This window comes from Siniperca chuatsi, linkage group LG2 (genome assembly GCF_020085105.1).
Source record: "Siniperca chuatsi isolate FFG_IHB_CAS linkage group LG2, ASM2008510v1, whole genome shotgun sequence".
Taxonomy (NCBI): Eukaryota; Metazoa; Chordata; class Actinopteri; order Centrarchiformes; family Sinipercidae; genus Siniperca; species Siniperca chuatsi.
Window position 1 is genome coordinate 18282167 of NC_058043.1, and position 21875 is coordinate 18304041.

Below are 21875 nucleotides of genomic sequence, written 5' to 3' on the forward strand. Positions count from 1 at the left end.
ACCGGCTTTTATATGAGAATTTACGGTATACTCAACACCAGTAATGCTACATGTGACATGATAGACAAGGTGTGTCTGCCTTCGGGTCTGTAAAAATTGCACATAGAAAGGGATGCATAGTACATAAGAACACAGACAAACTAACAAAGTCATACACCAACAAACACACACATACAGGGAGTATGAGAGAGCATGGGAGTCATAAGTAAACACCTGCTTAATTAAAAAGGTATTGTATTTGACAAACTGCTCTCTGAAGCATGCAGACTCCCTATCACTGGCGTCTAAAGAAGTCCCACACTGAGTTCATTAAAGGCTTAAATTACCACTGCACATTGGACTGCCTACCCCAGAATAATCATTGAAGAATCAATATAAGTTAGATAGATGTATTTTTCAGGTGTTGTTGCTGCAGGGCTACAGTTTTGGAAAACAATCTGCCAGAGATGGGACACCAATCCAAAACCACAAATCGGGTCACAAAGTTCAACAAACACCATTATGAGTCAAGACAAAAAACTCTGAAGATCTGTCCCCTGGTGTCACAATAGTTGAAAAGAGTCCACTTTAATGATTAATGTTCACATCTATATATATTGTCTTCATGGAAAAGGTTTGGAGTGACATTTAAAAGGTCTAGTGTGTAGGATTTAGTGGTATTTAGTGATGAAATTGCAGTTTGCAACCATTTGAATACTGATAGCCTCACCCTCCCCTTCCAAGCATGTAGGAGAAACTACAGTGGCTGCAACCCGCAACTTGTGGCCACCGTAGTAATGCGAATGGCCCTATTTTGAGCCAGCGTTTGGTTTGTCCGTTCCGGGCTACTGTAGAAACATGGCAGTGCAACTTGTAGATAAAAATGGCTTATTAAAGGTAATGAAAACACGATTCTTATTTTCATGTGATTATACACTAATGAAAACATACTTATAAATATTATATTCCATTTCAGCCAATAGATCCTTCTTAATGTTACACACTGGACCCTTAACTTCATGTATTTCTATTTGGTTTTATTTTCTTATATATCGCTTTATATTCTTTTTTTCATATTGTTTCCCAGAGGACTTCTATTAATCCCATTAAAAGCATGATGGCATTTCCTCTCTCATGGAGGCTACAAGAATGGACCACAGGTTCAAAAGTAAAGTGGATTGTGAAGTCACCTGGAACAGAGACGGGAAGGACACAAGCGGCAGAAAAGGTATTTGACAATTACTTTCACATGAGACAACACAGCATCTATTGCAAGACCTTCCGTCTTTGAACCTCTTTAATTCCCCCTAAGGTGCCAGAGCAGCAAGTGGGCAGTGATGCTGTCACTGAGGAAGTGGCCACAGAACAACACTGATGAGGACAAAGGAGATGGGAACTCTGAATATCCTATGATCAAACCTGTGTTTTATCTTAACATACTACATCACTGGGCCCTATTTCATTTGAGACCCCTCTCTCAACTAAAACAGGGCTGCCTTCAAGAAGCTGTGTACAGACACGCAGAGCCATGAGATAGAGCCACAGAACACCTTGTCCTAGTGTTACAGACACCTGCCGAGAATCCTCGTGTCAGACCCGAATCCCCTTCTCACTGCTATCAAGGTTTAGTTCTTCACTGCTGGAAGCACCTTCAGTCTCAAGCCATGTTATATTCTGCTTTAGAAAGATACATGCTGTTTTTAATAAGAACACTTAGTTTGTTCCATTAATACACAGTTTCTCAAAATGTGTGTGTGTGATTGTGTTGTAAGAGTTAATTTCTCAAAGTTCTACATATTTGAGTATTTAGTCTCTAAATTTATGTAAATATATTTTTTCATCTATTCATCTAATATCAGAATTCATTGTAAAAACTGTGTTGTTACAGTATGTAAAAAGGTACAACACAGGAATCAGCTTCACTACACAATTCAATACTGGATTCAGATAAAATGTATTCCGACCTGGACAACAGGTCTTATTGTCCGCAGTGTGGGTGCTGTCTGACTTGCACCTCTGTTATTATTCCTGTTCTGTGTATAAGAGTTGGGTGTTCAGCTCCAGAGAGCATGGTGCTACGTTTGTTATATCTTTTAGGCTCAGTCAAAAATAAGAATGTAAGATTATTTAATATAACCACAGATCTCCATACTGAGAGCAAGAAAGCTTGTGACATACCTCTCAACTGCAGTGTCTTGGTGATAGGAGGGCTTCTTTGACACTGCTGTTATTGGTCTGTCTCTGACACAACATCAGTGCTGGAGCATCAGTGGTTTGATTACTAAAATTCATTTAGCTGTAGCCATAGATAAAATACCTCTCAATTGGCCTAAAGCAAGACCATTTTCTTATCCTAGGTGTTATCCAAGTTTTTTGTTGTTGTTGCTTTTGTGAGATGGGTGAGTTCAAGTTTGTAACACTAGATACAGCAAGGACAAGCTTTGTAAAAGTGCTGGAGTATAAATGTTGGCTGTTTGTAAATTAGTGTTAATTCTTGAGAATTGCAAATTAGTATGATTTACAAGGTGGCCTTAAAAGATAGGCAGGCATAGACAACCATTAAAACAGACAAGCAGCAAAAATGGGCCTAAATAGGATGCTCATGTTGCTGTGTGTCTGAGGATGTGTTGGTAGAAATGTTTTTGCTAAGACTTTTACAATAAAAAAAAAAAAATATTCGGCAGATATTAGTATTGTACAACCACAGTATCATTGTTGAACAAGTTGCATTTAAACAGCATCCAGCATAATGTTACCAGATTATTACCACTTTTGCAAGATATACACAGCATGACCCATCTCCTCCCATCATATTACTCCTTTCCCGTGCTGTTGGTACAGAAGTGCCCAAAGGCGAGTGCGTGTCTGTGTGGCTACTTTACATAAGCCAAGCATCTTAGAGTGCATCCAATGGAAAACAAACAAACTCACAAGCACACAGAGAAAGATCTGCAGCACAACAGCAGCTATAAAATCAAGAGACAAAAAAGCAATACTTGTAACACATTTTAGAAAATGTCAACAGCTGATCTTTTTCGACACCTCTGCTCCTGCGTCTCCGCAGCCAGTGGGTTGTGGATTAGCTGCCGTATGTTCCACCCAGAGGGGTCTTTCTCAGTAATCTGGCATCTACTTAATATTTGCTCACTCACAGTGGTGAGGAACTGTGGCCTTTTCACTGCGGGACAGCCAGAGAGGCAGAATGGCTGACTGATAGAGGGGACCGGATTCACGTGGTCCATAGGACAATATGCTTCTGACCTGGAGGTCAGGGCTACGTGTGAAATGGAGATCAAGGTTTGACCATCAATTGTGAGCAAATATAGAGACCTTTGGATTAAAGTGAGAATCATGGCTGTGGAGCAGACTTGGAGAGAATTTAAAAAATACAGTGAGGTAGATTTCATCCTCTCTGCACCAACAGAGCTACATGGGCAAATGTTAATACAGACACAGAGACTGACATAGACACACATATTTTAGATTATTCCACTGCAAAAAAAGGTGCTAGTTATAAAAAAAAAAAATTCCATTAACTAAATTGGTGGAGTTAAAAAGGTACGACAGCTTTTCATGCAAACAACAATTAAAAGTTGGTTTTTTTTTACCATTTTTAAAGGAGTTCTGTCAGCCGTACCTGTACACTAAAACAGACCATATATATGTCCTTATTCTTTTCGCCATCTGATATATCATGTTATGTTCCAACCTGAAATCACATGAACAAGACTTGCATTTCTTCTCGGCATATGAGCCCACTATGGTTGCCCATCATAAATATGTTAAAGCTTTCATCTTCAAAGCTGAAGTTGATGCTGAATGTAATTGCTCGCTCAGGACAGGTTTTGGCTAAAAAAAGGTATGGCAAGCCTGTATTCTTACAATGAGGACTGGCGTTAATTAACAGCCATACAGCAGTTCAGCCATATAGTGCTGCTGATTATTGGTTTAGAAATAATTTGCATAGTACTGTACATGGTGTCAGACCTCTTAGTGGCCACAACTCTAGAAAGAGACCTGAATGCAAATTCAACTCGCAACCAATGTCGTAAGGGGTGCTGTATGGAGGTATGTGGACCCAAAAGCAGATGACAAGGAAGCGGTCTTGCCGGATGACTACTGTGTTTATTGTTGGGTGGAATGCAGGCAAGAACAGGCAGAGGTGAGCAGACAGGTAATGAGCAGACAAAAACCAAAATCCAAAATCCAAAAATCCAAAATCCAAACAAGGTCCACCGGAGAACAAAGAATCCAAGATAAACTCAGTCAAGGGCTTGGCAAGGAACAACACCATGTGTACAACAATCAAAACTGGAGGGAAAACACAGACAGGAAGTAAAAACACAAGACACACAAGGGAAGGAGACTAATACAAAATAAAACAGGAAGTGTCAACACCAAAACTACCACAGTACCCCCCTCTCAAGGGACGGCTCCCAGACGTCCCAAACAAAACAAGTCAAAAACGTTCCCTTCTGAAACAAGTTCACAACAGTCCAAATCCAGCCAGGTGGGCGGAGGGGGTCCGGAGGAGGGATTCAAGGGCCAGGTGGGAGACTTGGGGCGGATGGCCCGGGGCTGGACAGGTGCGGAGCTGGGGACCTCGGGCGGACGGCCCGGGAGCTGGGGACCTCGGGCGGACGGCCCGGGGGCTGGACAGGTGCGGAGCTGGGGACCTCAGAGCTGATCTCCGGAGGCCGGCGACGAACACAGAGCCCTTCTGGAGGCCGGCGACGAACACGGAGAGTCACTGGAGGCGGCGGCGATTTAACGCGGAGCCCTTCTGGAGGCCGGCGGCGAGCGGAGCCCTTCTGGAGGCGGCGGCGACGAACGCGGAACCCTTCTGAAGGCCGGCGGCGAGGCGGAGAGTCACTGGAGGCCGCCGGCGAACACGGAGAGTCACTGGAGGCTGGCAGCTGACACTGACCCTTTCTGGAGGCCTGACCATCTACTCAGGGACCAATGGCGGTACAGCGGGGCCGGGGACTGGCAATGAGGCGTCAGGGCGGGAGCCGGCAACGGCGGGACATCAAGACAGGGTGGTGAGGTGGCTGGATCTGGAGCCGGCGGCTGGGCCTCGGGACAGGGAGCCGGCGGCTGGGCCTCGGGACAGGGAGCCGGCGGCTGGGCCTCGGGACAGGGAGCCGGCGGCTGGATGGCTGGACATGGAGCAGGGACTGGCACAAGGGGCTGCTGCGACCCAGCAGGGACTGGAGCAAGGGGCTGCTGCGACCCAGCACCAGCAGGGACTGGAGCAAGGGGCTGCTGCGACCCAGCAGGGACTGGAGCAAGGGGCTGCTGTGATCCAGTAGGGACTGGAGCTGGCGACAGGACCGCTGGACTGGGAGCCGGCTTCGGAACTTCAGGGCTTGGGACAAGGAGCTGCTGTGACCCAGCAGGGACTGGAGCCGGCGTGGCAGCAGGACATGGCACTGGCGACTGGACCTCTGGACATGTCACCTCTGGCACTGTCTTCGGAACCTCAGGCCTGGGAGTAAGGAGCTGCTGCGATCCAGCCGGGAAGCGAGTCGGCTGCGATCCAGCAGAGAGTTCAAGGAACTGCTGCGATCCAGCCGGGAAACGAGTCGGCTGCGATCCAGCAGAGAGTTCAGGGAACTGCTGCGATCCAGCCGGGAAAGAAGTCGACTGTGATCCAGCAGGGGGTCCAGGGGGCTGCTGAGGTCCGGCGGAGAGTCCAGGGTGCGGCTGATATCCAGCGGCGGAGGCGAGGACAGGGTGCGGCTGCGATCCAGCGGCGGAGGAGAGGACAGGGTGCGGCTGCGATCCAGCGGCGGAGGCGAGGACAGGGTGCGGCTGCGATCCAGCGGCGGAGGAGAGGACAGGGTGCGGCTGCGATCCAGCGGCGGAGGAGAGGACAGGGTGCGGCTGCGATCCAGCGGTGGAGGAGAGGACAGGGTGTGATGGCTGCTGCCATCCAGCAGAGACAGGGAGGAATGGCTGGAGCCATCCAGCAGAGACAGGGAGGAATGGCTGGAGCCATCCAGCAGAGACAGGGAGGAATGGCTCCTGCCATCCAGCAGAGACAGGGAGTGGTGGAGAGTGACCGGAATCTGTAGGCGAGGTGGTGCCGGCTGTTGAGAGCTGGGTGGTGAGTCGGGAGACCTGCTGGGTTAGCTGTGTGATTTCGGAAACCATGGCCTTTCTGCTGTCTGTCAGAGTCTGGAGTAATTGTTCATCTTTCCCTAGCAGAATCTCTCTGTTAGCTAGCGTTAAGTGGTAGGATGCTACTTCCAGGTTATTACCTGCTGGGTCCATGTTTGGTCGGATCATTCTGTCGTAAGGGGTGCTGTATGGAGGTATGTGGACCCAAAAGCAGATGACAAGGAAGCGGTCTTGCCGGATGACTACCGTGTTTATTGTTGGGTGGAATGCAGGCAAGAACAGGCAGAGGTGAGCAGACAGGTAATGAGCAGACAAAAAAAACCAAAATCCAAAATCCAAACAAGGTCCACCGGAGAACAAAGAATCCAAGATAAACTCAGTCAAGGGCTTGGCAAGGAACAACACCATGTGTACAACAATCAAAACTGGAGGGAAAACACAGACAGGAAGTAAAAACACAAGACACACAAGGGAAGGAGACTAATACAAAATAAAACAGGAAGTGTCAACACCAAAACTACCACAACCAACCTTGGCTCATATAAAAGAACAGTGGTGTAAATGAGAATAGAGGCATTTAGTGACATTTTTAAAGTAGAGCCCAGCCTGACGTGCAACTCCACCGAAGTGATACACTAAAAAAAAAAAAAAAGTATATATTATGTAATAAATAACAAGCTTACTGGTAGCTGTTGGGAATAAAATATATAATTTCACATATTCATGACAAATGAATAACTCAACCAACAATCCAAAACAAAAACAAAATAGAACAAAACAAAAATCAATACAGTACTTTAAAAAAAGGTGGCAACTCTATGTATAAATAATTGAAGAATGATGAACAAATACGCTCCATCCAGTATGAACCATATGGCTCAGGACGGGGCCCATTGGGTTCTGGGAGAGTTTATGTTACCAGTTAAAAAACATAAGACATCAGGGTGGAAATTCAACATTTTCATTTTGTAACATGTTTCCACAATTAAAAGAATCTCTACTGAACATCATGTGCTTAGTTTCACACTACGCACTCTGTCAACGCCATCTAAAATCCTTTCTTGCAGCAGATGATCCACAGATAGCTAGAGTGCCAGAGTTATAGCTGATGTTAGTCAATGCAGTGGTCAAAATAAAACTGTAGAATTTGTGTCTTTTGGAAAAACAATAAGATTATTGTTGTAAGTTTGAAACCATAGAGCGATTTCTTTTCCAGGTTATTTGTTTTGGGGTCAGAGAACATTGCTGCTCTTCTTTACTCACCTACTGTACGTCGCCTCGCTCTTTTAGATGTCCACACAGGAGCCTGCCCATGTTTAAGCTGAGTGTACCTCCTGACTGACCTTCTTCAAGAATGATGATGTAAAGATAGGACTAATCTTCACAAACCCACTCTTCCACAGTCTGCTACTTCAAACAGATAGATTTAGACTGAGCCCAAAGTTCCTATGGAGAATTGCTTCTTAAAGGCCATGAACTTCTTTTTAAAAGGCCAAGACATCCTTGCCGACTAAATTGAATAAGCTGAAATCAAGTCAATAAACCTCACTGAACTATCTGATGAACAAGCTACTTGACACACACAAACATGATTTTGTGAGAGCACGTGTGTTTGCGGAGAGGGTAATAGTGCTTCCAAAGACGGATTGTTCATCCAGATGGGCAATGACCAGATATCCTGTGGAGGCATGACGCTTCTGCCATCTAACCTCTTCAGTTTTCCACACTCCCGCTGCCTTAGTCTCACAAGCTGCCATTCTCCATGCAAATGAAAGACGGCAGGTCATCACATTCAAATAGACCATTATTAGTTGTAAGGTCAGAGCGTGATTTTTAATCTCAGAAAGAAAAGGACAGTGCTGAATATCAAGGAAACACAAAGTGTTATGCATTTATTAATCACAGCAGTAGTTAGCAACAAAGTTAACAGAATTTCGAGGACATGTTAAAACCTTGACTTGCACTCATATGCACAAAATACCTGTATGCAGAATAGCAGTTTTGTATGAAAAATACAAATACACCATGCCACAGTCACAATATTGCCATAGCAACCATTATTCACATATCAATGAGGCTGAGCGGGTCAGAAAAATGTGAGGGCCGATTTAATTCTCAGCCGAACGGGAATAGTGTGCATGCACAGTAGAGAAGACAGACGAACACATAGGTCACAAATACAACAGTGAAAACACTACCTGTCAGAGTGCGCTCACAAGAAAGAGTTTAATTGGTAGCATGGTGCGTGACGCCCAGCTGGAGTTTCAGATGGAAGAGTATCCCAGAGCCACAGGGAAGCAGGGATCAATATGAACACCACAAACGCTTCTGCATGCTATCAACTGCACCACCGGATTGTCACAAAGAATGGCAGCCTCAGAGCAATGTTACAAGACTACCAGAATGATTAAAACCTGGGACTGCTTAAATGTTTACAACATGGTCTTGAAAGGTGCAAGTAAATTAAATACTTAAAAAGGAACAGTTCGGCATTCTCGGAAATCCACTTATTTGGTTTCTTGCAGAGAGTTAGATGAGAAGATTGATACCACTCCCATGCCTATATGCCTGTACGCTAAACATGAGGCCACGGCAAGCATAAAGACTGGAAGACGGGAAACATCTAGCCTGGCTCTGCCCAAAGTAAAAAAAATCTGCCTACCAGTAGGTCTAAATTTTTAGTTGTATGTATATATTTTGTTTAATCAGCACACAATCAGATGTGTAGAAACAATAAGTTGTGGTTTTACATGAAGTCACATGTGGTCACTATTTTTTGTCCGGGTGCTATTTACAGAGCCAGGCTAGCTGGTTCCCCCTGTTTCCAGTCTTTATGCTAAGCTAAGCTACTCACCTGCTCTAGCTCCATAGTAAACACACAGACACAAGAGTGGTATCATTCTTGTCATCTAACTCTCAAGCAAGAAAAAGGAGTATTTCCCAAAAAAGTAAAACTATTCCTTTAATAGCAAATTATATGTTGCTGGAAACTCTTCAAGTTATTATATTATTAATAGTATTATAAATATGTTCTTCATTTAATATTGCCATTCAGTTTCTCTAGATTGTAATTTTACTATTGCAACTTCTGCCTATTCTGAATATACAACATCCATTATATGTCTGTGTATCCTGGAAGAAAGATGCCTCTTCTGTTGCTCTTCCTGAGGTCTCTCCTTTTTTGCCATTAAAAAGGTTGTTTGTAGATTTTTTTTTTCCCAAAACGAGGGTCTAGACAAAGAGGGTGTTGTATATTAGACAGATTGTAAAGCCCTCAAAATGTTACTTATTTTACTTTTAACTATTTCCTACGCTACAAAGGTTATGTTTTTGGTGCCAATTGTTTGTTTTCGGTGCAGTTTGTATGTTTGTTTGTTTGTCAGCAGGATTACGGAAGAACTACTGGCCAGATTTTCAGGAAACTTGGTGGAAGGGTGTAGCATGGGCCAAGGAGGAACCCAGTAAATTTTGGAGCGGATCCGAATCATGGGGCGGGTACACAAATTATTTTTTACTGTTGGTAACATTGCAAGATAGGTCAATTTTAACACCAGTGTGTATGGCAAAGTGAACTGAATTCAAGTAAAAAAGCAATATTTCCACCTGCTTTGTCTGCAGTTGTTGTTGTAACAACCACTGCATGTTTGTTTGACATACTGTGATTCTAAAAGGTTTCCTTCAGAAATGTAGTACCTCTGAATTATACTTAAGTATCGTAATTGAGTAAATATACTCAATTACGCTTTCATCACCAAATGCATACAAATTTACATTCAACCTACTGAATCTCAATTATGGAAGCCTCAAAAGGATGCAGCATTTTTTCTTAGCTATGAGGAGGTTAAGCAGTAGATGAGGTTTAGATGTAACCAAGGACAATGCTCTGGATAAAAACAAACAAACAAAAAAAACAGATAATAACGAAATATTAGAGCTGCAGCAATTCTCAGAGAAGCAGGCATTATATGAAAGAGCCCAGTGTGTACACATGGCTTCAGCACATCATAGCACACTCTTTATGGAAAAGAAGACGAAAAAAGTGATGAAACTGTCATCAGTGTCATTGGTGTCTAAATATAGCCTTGTGCATACAGCCAAGTGTTTCCTCCACATTCTGTCAAATGGCAGACTGAAGGGATAACCAGCCATATTAATTGTAAACACACGATATGAAGAATTGCAGGTCAGAGGCTGTCTCCACCTCTGAACTGTTGCTTTCTGTTATTATAAAAGGTTATTATTATTGAGAGTCCTCAAGAAACAATAAGTGTTAACCAATAAAAATGTAACGGAGGGAACAGTGCTGTGGAATGACAGCAAGATAAGTCTCCTTCATTATTAATGCTCTCACCACAACCTGCATTTTAAAGCACACAGACACAAAGAGCAGACAGACATGTGCCTCCTCTAACTCAAATTTTCACCATGCTCCCAAACAGACACAGTGACACATGCTCGCTCACAAACTCACACATCACTTATTGAGTCTCACTTTGCTTCCTGAGCTTTGATGCCATCGCAGCCACAACCCCTGCCCTTCTGCACCATCCCACGCAGAAATCACTGAACAGAGAGCAGTTAAGGGAGTCTGCGCCCTGAGCCTAGGAGGCATTAAAGATGTAGAATCCTGCCACGCCTTCCCCCTGCCTCCATGTCCCTTTGTGCTGGTTTGAGGGTCAGCGTAGATCCGTGTAAAACCTCATCATGGCTCATGATACTGCGGCCATGGGGCTTAACATTTAAAAGGGATAATTATAGTTTTGTTTTGTAAAAATGTAATTTTTATCCCAGGTGAGAAAACTCATTGATGCTTTTTTAATTTCTCGGCTTGCAGTTTGAAGGCACCATATGCTGAAGAGCTCCTTTTCGATCCCACAGATATCCATAAAGTGAGCTATGGTAAGCTTCAAACTGCGTGTAACAAAGCATCTGTGGGTTTGTCTAACTCGGAGTAAATAGGAAAAACAGCAGAATTCCAGAAAACCAAACTCTTCCTCCAAAATATTTTACTGCAAGCGTACTTTCGAAAGGCTCAACTTGTGCAATTGCAGTCCATGCACTCAGATGTATTGTCCTCTTTCCCTGTGTCAAAATATTACCTGTTAACTGTCTCTTGTTCCCGTTCTGCTGCTGAAAACAACCAGCATCCATTCAAAATAATTAGGAAAGGAAAGCCTATTAGCATATTGCATTATCATGTACTTCACACAACGAGACAGGTGGGAAAGGCAGGACAAAAAGGAATAAAAACACAATCTGAACAATGCCTCAAAATAATCCTGAATAGATAATCAGATACTCTTGTACCCAAACACACAGAGAGCATTTAAGAAGCTATACTATCTATGAGCCCAGAGGGTCCTCTGTGTGTGGTGCCAATATGCTATAGAACAAAGTCAAAAATGAGTTGTTATCTGCATAACAATTTAATCTTCAAACTGATACCTGAACTCAGCTCTGTCAGCTAGATAACAGAAAAATAGCCGTAATTTAAGGCATGATTTTCAGAAATACTGGGATGTGAGGCAGTGAGTGGGTGGGTTCCTTCACCTGACTTTGAGAGAAGTTTAATTGGCTTTATAACCATGTAACATGATTTAGGATTATTATTAATAAATGGTCTGTGTGTATGTGTGTTTCTGTGGATGTGTGTTCAGTATAGACAATGAGAGACAGAAGAGCGCTACAATGGGTGGTGGAAGCACAGTTGTTTTACAGGAGTGTCCTAATTCCCCATTCACTATCCTGCTGGTTGACTGACAGACAGCATATAGTTTATCAGCTGCACACACTTGGTACGTGGTAAGAAACAAAGACAGACAGACAAAGAAGATGCAATATGCTAAGAATAGAGAGTTTTCTAGAAACCAAGACTATTATGATTTGATGAGAGTAAATGTCAACGAATGTACAGGAGAATACAAACAATACAACTCCATAGTTCCGAATTCATTTTGTTAACAGTTAGTGCAGAAACAGTGACTGACTGAGTGAAATGACACATTTATATTCACCCATAGAACCATCTAACCAGAGCTAAAGGAGGTGGATACACCTGAAATCAGCACAGTTCCACTGGCTAACCCCTAATCAGGCCATTGCATGAAATATAGATGCTGTGGACAATAAAGCAAAACAATATTTTTTCTATATTTAATTCAACAAATAACATCAAAGAAGATGGCGAAAGTGGCTGGTGAATAAACCATGAGCAGAATGGAGGTGAGGAATCAACACTCTGCAGTGGTGGAGCATGAAGGTGCCGCTAACTAAAGAGGTGAAAACAGACAGGAATTTCCAATGCTTTTGTTCCATGATACGTAATGAAGGTTCAAACAGGATGACTTTTCTCTCCCACCACCTGCATAACACTGCCTTAAATTCCTTTTCAGATGGGAGTTGAAGACCTTGTGGACAGCCAAACATTCCCAGTTCACCCTTAATGCAGGTCTGTCCAGCTGCTTCCGTCACCCAATCTACCTCACCACCAGATGGAGGATCAGTGGGTCTTCACAGTTATATATTTGAATATGATGTTGGTTATGGACAGTTCATGTCTAACACAGACATCCAATGACCCAACACAACTTGGGTTCATATCAGGAAGGTTGTTTATCCTAAATGACATGCACTCCAGGTTTCTTCTTGTTAGCCTTGCAACCACCCAGAAGGCTCCAAACTGCTGTTCAGCAGATGAGCACAAAAACCCTCACATTATCAGCTTCACCTGCTGCACAATTAGCAACAGAACAAACCCATACACCTAAATGTGGCCATATGGTGACATTACTAATTCAAGCTGAGCTTGACAATAATATTCTTGTTGTTTATCATTGTGACAATCCCAGTGGTATATTGCTTGGACTTTCTTTCTAGACACTAAATCAAGAAAAACTGAAAATCGTGCTTAAATGCTGATGCAGAGTTAAGTTTTTCCAATTCTGCATTTGTGAGCTGAAACTGTGACTGTTTTGTCAGCACTGCTTATGATTCCTCCTACTCCATATACAACATATTTATTTTATAAACACAATTTAAACAGCCATACAGAACAACAATAGATAGCTACATCCAAATTATTATAATAGTGGAACACCCCAGATGATAAAAACCTGATAGGGACATGAGGGAAAAAATAATAATGTTCTTATGATGCTTTAATCTTGATTCAGATAAATGGATTACTAAATGGATGAGAGCTATCAGTTTCTCATCTTGTTTCTGCTCACGGGGACTATTGTGAGTTTTGTCTGACGCAGCTACCAAAATAACACCCAGATGATTGTTTCATTTTCATTCTTTTCGGTCCTGAAAAGGTGTTTTTACAAAGATCAAACACGGTTTGACCAAATCCTTTAATGTAGTGTGACATCTACTTCTTTATCCGTTCATTTTTTCGTCTTTCACCACCGGCCTTTTTAACTGGATGATACCAAGCATCCTTTGCTCATACCCACTCACTCAGTGCTTTAATTTAGACTGACATGAAAACACAGCTGCTGAACACAAATTACCAAGATCTCAGACATTCAACTAATACCACAAATTCATTGATACCCTCTGATTATTAACAGCACATTAAAACCATCAGGATTAAAAACAGTGAACACATATCACCTACTTCAGATCTTTTAAGCTATAATTATACCTTCTTGTGTGCATGTGTGTGTATGGTTGTGTACGTGTATTAGCTTATGTGTTGTGCATGGAAGAGATAAGGCAAGGTAAGCTGGTGTGGAGATGGTGCTGCTGGACCGGAGAGAAAGCGTTCAAGTGAAAAAGGGCAGTTATGCTCTTAACCTGCGCTCTGATAACTGAAGCACTACAGTACCAAAGTCTCTGAGAAAACACTTTCACGCTGAAGGCTGGGCACGGGGCCAGCCAGTAAGCCCACCTCACCAGTCTGGCCTACCCAGTCTCGGTGGATGCACTGGTTTGCATAATGTGACAGAGAATTTCAAGGCTTAAAGCTGCACTAATACATTTTGTTAAATGAACACGGTGACAGTGTCACTTGTAGACAAACCCACAAAGAATTATCACCCAACTCTGTCTGTCTGCTGATACAGAGTCGGGTAATAATAACTAGTGATACAGTGCATATTAGCGTGGTTTAGCAAATAATTTTGGTCCTCCCACAACTTACTAGTTTTGGTTAAGTCTCACCATTCTCATCGCCATTGTTTTCAGCTGCAGCATTTAAAAAGCTCTGATAAACCCTCAGTATGCTACCTGCCTATCGCCATATGATCCGCAAAGTTAGCGACTAGCTGGTGAACATAGTGGAGTATGTAGTAGTAGCAGCTAAAGAGCCAGATATTTCCCTCAGGACTTGAAAACTAAAACAGAGCTAAAAGAAAGTGAATATTGGACTACACTTTGCCAGGTGGCCAAAAACTTCAACTTCAAATGAATGCTAATGTTGCTCTGTGTCTGCTAGAGGTGTTAGCAACTGTTTGCTAACACATATCTACTACATTAGCTATATCTACTTTATAATACTACAGCTTGTTGCACTGCTACCAAGTGGCCACAAGAAAAAAAAAATCAAACAATGCAGGTGCAAATTCTATTTCTGTGTTTGTACACACATTAAGTAAAATCTCCTGGATATACAGTAGATACCAAGTACCAAGCTACATCACACAAGTGTTTCCATCTTTTCAAATTCCCTCATACTACAAACCTACTCAATTAATCATACATACAGTATATAAGCATACATTTCTAACACATTCACATACCACCCTCTAACCAAGCCTCTAAACCATGCTCCATTATTCATTAGCCTCGCTGTAGCTGGTATGCATAGTGCACTTGCCACTCCACAACTCAAACTGGATGTTAGGGTGTTATTAGCCCATCTACTGTACAAGAACAGCTCCTTAACGACTTGTCACAGCACTCGGGTCAACTGATGGACTGCGACAAGCTCGTCTGCCTTATGGCGGACAAGTGTAAGGGAGTAAAAACTGATGCTTTCTCTACAGTGACATCAGCTAGCTTGGCAACCGGAGCTGCAAGCTCACAAAAGATGCACACTAACACTGGTCATGATTATGTAACAGCACTAGAGCCTAAAAGGGAATACTACTAAATTTTAACACGGAGGGATGTTATTCCTATGCCTTCAGACCGTTTAGTCTGTGTCAGTGCACATGTTAGAGTTTGTCCTGCCCTCTGATGTGGGGTGTTAGAATATGCATAGTGCCGCAGAGAACAAACTACAAAAGAGATGAGAAAGCTGGTAAACGAAGATAAGCAGACCAGACAGTGGTTCTTTAAGGATTAGAATTTGTAGATCGGGTCTGATATCACTACTCCAAACTAAATCTGTAAAAAAAATCCCAGTCATCCTCACTAGAGCACCTCTAACTATCGCACATCGGAACTCTGATTTTATGACTTTTAGTTTACTGTTCCAATGCAGCCAAAGTTCAATTCCTGGCTGCAGCGCTTCCAGCTCAACCAGGCAGCAACAAAAACAGTTGTAAATGTTTTCTGGGTGGGAAGCCAGTGGGGGATAATTTTTTGTCAGTGCACTAGCAACTCCTACTGGTTGGTCGAGCTGCCTGGCTGCAGGGGGGTGATATCTGGTTGTAATGCCCCCAGGGCAGCTGAAAAGAAGCAGCTGGTGACTATGTGTATCAGAGGAGGCACATGGCAGTCTACAATAACAAGGACTGTGGTATATGGAGAATTAGCAAATCCAAACGGGGAAGCAAAAGACAGTGCTGTTGAGTGCAAAAGACACTTTTGAGCTCATCCCACATTATATATTGTATAGCTATTGTGTTTTTTGAACAAATTAACACATTAAAAAAGGCCAGGATGAAAGTCAACAATACAACCAACTGAGACCTTTCAGAAAGGGTCTGCCTATGACATACAGGCTATCTTTAGTATGGCTTTGATATGCTGGAAGAGCTGAATACAGCCAAAGAACGGTGCTATCGGCGGGGTCCTTGCCCCCTTTACTTTTCTGTGCTCGACACAACACAACAACAGATGGAAGGCTCAACACGGTGAAGCACGACTCCTATGGCATAATGGCACCATCACATGCTGATGAGGCACTGGGTTTGTGCAGGCAAATCAAACACTGCAGTTTACGGATAAAATACAAAAAGGTTCACAGAATTAGAGGGAAATACCATTGAATTTCAGCACTTAAATGTGACCCCTCTCGCCGTCGAACACCTATTGTTGTGAACACCCTGTCTATATGAGAAAGAATATGAGAAAGAAAAGTTTGTTCCACCCACAAAAGGTGAATGTGAGAAAAATCCAGCATATTTTCTAGACATAATGGTACATTTTCTGAGTAGGAAGTGGGTCCTTTTTACCTCCTGTGAAGAGACAGAAGCTTAAATAAACAGATGGACAGACGTGCGAGTGCACACGTGCATGCACTCACACACAAGCGCAAGAGGAGCATTATTCATGCAGTGGGATGCCCCTAAATGAATCCTTGTGTGTAAATGTCATCAGTAAATGTCAATAGCTTTTTGAGGCCTGTCCTGAGGACATGGAGCCCAGCATATGGGCTGCGGGACTCAGACGTACCTTCATTTCCTACTACTTCATCTATTCTTAATCTACTTTAAAGACCTCATCTGCTCATGTGATGAATTAAACAACACATGAGTGAGGGTCTTTTGACAAGCAGAAAAGAGGACAGATATGATCACAAGATGATTGCCATCCACTGCAATAAAAGGACATAAGGAAGAGAAAAGAAGAAAACTGCTGTCTTACTTTTTCATGTGGGAGAGGGGCACGAAACAAGTTATTATTCTACAAAAAATTTGCAACAATCTGTAAACACTGTAGACGTGCACACTGTTCAAAGCTTTGCACCTGTGTTTTTCAGGGATCCTTTCTCGATAAGAGCAGGGATAAATCCTGATTCACTTACTGTAGCTTATACTAATTTAAAGATATCATGTGTTTAAAAGAGTCTTAGAGTGACTCCATCGATTATAGGTATATCTACATTGTGCTAACATATTGTCTGTACCTCAATGTAGGAAGAGAGCCTAGGGTAGACCCTGTAGGGTCCCAGCACGTGAGACAGAGGGGTGGTGCAGGGAAAGCTGGTGGTCACAGCGTGGCTCACTTCAGGCAGAGAAAACACCTTGAAACCAAACTTCTCGTACAGCTTCTGCAGTTCTTCATCTGGCTTCTCTTCACCTTCACACAAGACACTGCCCACCAAGTAGCGACATTTCTCTGATGGCCTCTGAGGGGACAGAGAGAGGGAAAGAATGGATGTATATCAAACATTTACAAATCAATTTCAAACCCTTCAGTGAGTCACCTCACACCAGTAGGAACTCGTATTTATTTATACGAGCATCAAACACACAGCAAGTTAACGTCCTCTGTTGGAGGAACAATTTGACATTTTTCATGTAGTTCTATTGTATTATACTGTAGCACAACTCCAGAAAAATTCAGTGCATAGAGGAGAGCTGATTGACATTACACTATGTAATATTGGTAATATGAAAATAATACTGATATTACGACATGAGGCTAGATATTGTCTGGGATTTTGGCTATTGTATCATTGTGACATAGCTTGATGGTCGTAAAGACTGTATTACAGTAAATGAAGTATTTTCTATCTTAAAATTGGTTTACAAAAAAATTACCAAAAATGATTATTACACAAAAATAACTGAACCATGCATTTGATTAATGAAGCACGCACAGATCAACAATGTGTTCTTACCTATGTAAAAATTAATGTCATTATTTTATAACATATAATGATAATAATAATAATAATAACAACAATAAAATTAACAACAATAATAATAATAATAATAATAATAATAATAATAATAATTAGGATTTAAAGCAGACAGGGAGGCCCAGAGAAAGGGAGAGCTTTGGAGGATGTATCCGGTGGGTCAGTGGTGTGGTTAATGCTGTATCAGCACAAAACTGCAAGTGTGTGAAAGTAAAAATAGAAGTCGTTTGATTTAAACTTGCGGAGACGTTGCACCTTCACGTAGTTTGAAGTATCACTGGACAGAGGGCTGCCAGCTCTGGCAAACATCCCACAGCAAAGCGTGTTAGTCAAGTGTGCCAGATATGGTTTTGTATTTTTTACACCATGCTCCATGCAAACAGTATTAAAAATATTACAAATAATAAGTAAAGGATTTGCGGACATGAATTAACAAGTGGTCCCAACCACACATAATTGTTCTCTTACCTACAGATATTTTGGAAATAAAGAAATATTGATGAATTGCACAAAAGTGCAGTAGTCTTCACAATATTAATACTGACGTATTTGGCCAAACATTTAACTTCAAAACAACATCCCTGGAACTAGTAGGGATTGTCTGTATTGCCTGATGAAACTTGAGATACAAGCTGATATGGAGGTTTTAGTCTCCTTCACTACAAAGCATCTCTGCCACCATAATCTCTTTTAATGTGCCCACATGTCTGCATGCAGATGAGAGAGAGACAGAATCACAATCACTAAGCGAATTGACAGTCAGAAGAGGATCTAACAGAGATTCTCCCACTCACATCTGTTTGCAGACAGTTTGAAGTCTGTCTGTAGAGCTTCAGATGGAGAGTGGGAGCTGTTGTTAGGACCATACTTTTTTTTGCATGTTTTTGTCAATTTACTAAAAATCACATAGGTTCGCTTATATATTTCTGCCCACCATATTCTAGATAGTATTTTAGAGTCTATGTACATGTTTCCCAACTTCCAGGCAGCCATGGGTAAAATAAATTGTAATCATTCATTGAGTTCACATGAGAAATGCCAATAATAAAGATAGCTTGCTGTAAGAAATTATATACAGATTATATGCAGAACAATAATAATTAGAAAACTACTAGAAAAATCACAACCTACTGGCTTCCATTAATTTCTGTACAGTATGAAAATCAACTTTGAGAAACAAACATGAGCGTTATGTTGACATAAACAAAAGCAAACATAATCTGGCAGATTTCCCAATTCAACCAAGTTGATTTTTATACTGCACTGGGAATTGGGAACCAGTGGCAGTCTGGAAGGCAAGATTAACAACCTTAAAAGTAAAAAAAAAAAAAAAAAACAAAACCCAAAAAAGTAAATACAGTGTATGTGATTTGTAGTAAATGGGATAAAACATGCAAAAACCCTGGTCCTTTAAGACTTGCTGTTTGTTTCTGCTCTTTGTCAGTGGCGGTCTGTGAAGGGCTGGCACTGAGGGGGCACAGATGGGAGCCAGTAACACTCATCTACGTGTCCCTGGCATCCTTGCGTAATTATCACATCGAAACGCCACAACCTTTGCTTTTTTCCCCCCCCATCTCATTTCTCACATTCAGGGCTATTTTTGACTGCATTGTGCCGCTACTACACTGCACTGTTCCCGCTGTCCTACTTTGTTCATACAGCAGTTTCTGTGCCGTAATTCAGCATTGTTGGCTGCTGGTGAGACTCCCTGGCTGAGATAAATCTATTTGATCACCCCACCCCTAACCCTCAGTGCCTCTTAATGTCTGCATCATGTGGGTACTAATAATGACTGACAGTGCCTGTTCAGCATGAGCAGATAATCTTTACTGTCACCTGACAGAGACCCTTGCCACCATGTTCAACAGTAAGTCAGAGAACACAGATCACCTGATTTGACAGGATATTATTATTCATTCAAGGTAGCATGAGCTATACTAGATCTATTTACATTGAAGCAATAAGTCATTGCAAACACCGACAGTCACAATGGCTGTGCAAGCATTGTCGGAGTAAATCATTATAGCAATGTGACAATGAAAACATATCTATTTTAAAGCCTAGTAACATATATTGAAGAAATTACATTTTAAAAAACATGATAGTGGAGTTAACATCTGGAATAAGAGGACATCTATTTTGATAAAATCATTATTGATATGAAAGCAAAAATAATTTTGTACATTTGACATTCAAGGGTTCTCGACAATGTATTCTAATGACTTGATCACCTGACTTTTCCTATAGCTATTATGACTATTGGATGGATTGGCATGAAATTTGGTTCTATTATAGTTTTACAGCGGCAATTGATATTATTGACCACAAGCTTCTTCTTGAAAAGCTTTTTTTTAGATTGAGACCATCTGCAGCTGCCTGGATGGAAAGCTATCTGGTAATAGATCACAGAGTTTTTTTTAATGGATGTTACTCAGATAGTCTGTGGAATGTGGGGTTCATCACGTGAGCTGCCTAGGCCCACTTATGCATTCCATTTTGAAATAATAATTTACCTCTCATACTAAAAAACGCTAAATTAACTATGTACGCAGATGACACTACAGTATATGCATCAGCAATAACACCCGCTGATCGGACTACCATCTTGAACAGGCAGCTAGATATTATCAGAAAATTGATCCTTATCCATATCCAACATAGTATTTGGTTCAAATTATTCTCTAAGGTGAGAGCTAGAGCTTAAACTCTTTATAAATAAAACACCCATCCAGCAAGTAAAGGAAACTAAGCTATTGAGCATCACCCTTGACATCAAAACACATCGATACTATTGATGATAGAATGGGCAAGGCATTAGTTGTAGAAAGGCGATACAGAAAATACTTTACACCGGATTTAACTAAACTTGTACTAAGAACCCTTATTCTTTTGTAGCTTGATTACTGACAGATAATATGGGTGAATGCCACAAAAAAGATCCAAGCAAACTCCAGATAGTACCGAACAAGGCACTGTACAGTGTCTGTACAGCACTAAGATCAATAGCATGCACTTCCGTCTTAAAAGGTTATAGATAGGATGATGGCTCCACTTCTACTTTCAACATGGAAAGTTTTACAATCCAAAACTCCATCATATCAGTACAGTCAATTAAAACACAATTTAGAGTCATATACATATGCCACCAGGCTGGTTTTCACTCCCCAAGGCAAACACTAATTCCCTTAAATGCACAGTAGTATATAGAGCAATGAAAACATGGAATTCTTTACCACTCTTATTGACTAAATGAACAGAAATCTATGTTTAAAAAGCCAATAAGGAAACAGATTGGAACATCATATTAGTAGGATGCTATGCAAATGGGAAGTTGTAGTTTTTTGCTGGGAACTCTCTTGAGAGAGTCATCAGTGTACATTTTTATTCATACATACACATTTCAGTGTTTGTTTTACTCATACATATTAATGTCATTCTCTAATATATGTCTTATGTTTGCCCTTTGTGTTGACTGTAATATTTAATGTATGTTTTCAAATGTGTTGATTTTTAGCTGCTTTAGGGCACAGCTAATGGGGATCCTCACAAATAAACAAGCGTGTTAGCATGCTGATGCTAGCATTTAGCTCAAAGTATTGCTGTGCCCAAGTATAGCCTCACAAATCTGCTAGCATGGCTGTGGACTCTTACTCTTGTTCTGACATCTGTATTCATCAAGATACGTCAAATATGCAAATTCACATAGAAAATAAAACTGAAACTTTGTCTCAATGTGTATTACATTGAACAAAACTCTTCATACAGGTAAAACGTTAACCTTACAATTAGCTTGGAATTATTCATTTGGACAACACCATTTTGTAAAACAATAACCAAATATGATTATATAATCACCATATTCATAGTGAATTATCACCCAGTCCTATATGCCATACTAATATAACTGTTTAAGACCTTTGTTTCTTAGCCTTTTTATTTCTTTAAGAATTGAATTGTATTTCATACGTTCTTATCTAATTGAAATTTTGTAGCCCTCTTTCCTACATGAATGCAT

The 21875-nt window shown here is 41.4% G+C and overlaps 1 protein-coding gene across 1 annotated transcript in view; it reads right to left on the minus strand.

The window, feature by feature from the left end:
* The window catches only part of tex264a (testis expressed 264, ER-phagy receptor a), a 77429-nt gene that overhangs the window by 44046 nt on the left and 11508 nt on the right, over window positions 1–21875 (minus strand). The window contains exon 2 of the mRNA XM_044218881.1: window positions 17123–17344. Within this exon, the coding sequence (XP_044074816.1) occupies window positions 17123–17344 (222 nt within the window). The remainder of the gene's footprint in view (window positions 1–17122; window positions 17345–21875) is intronic.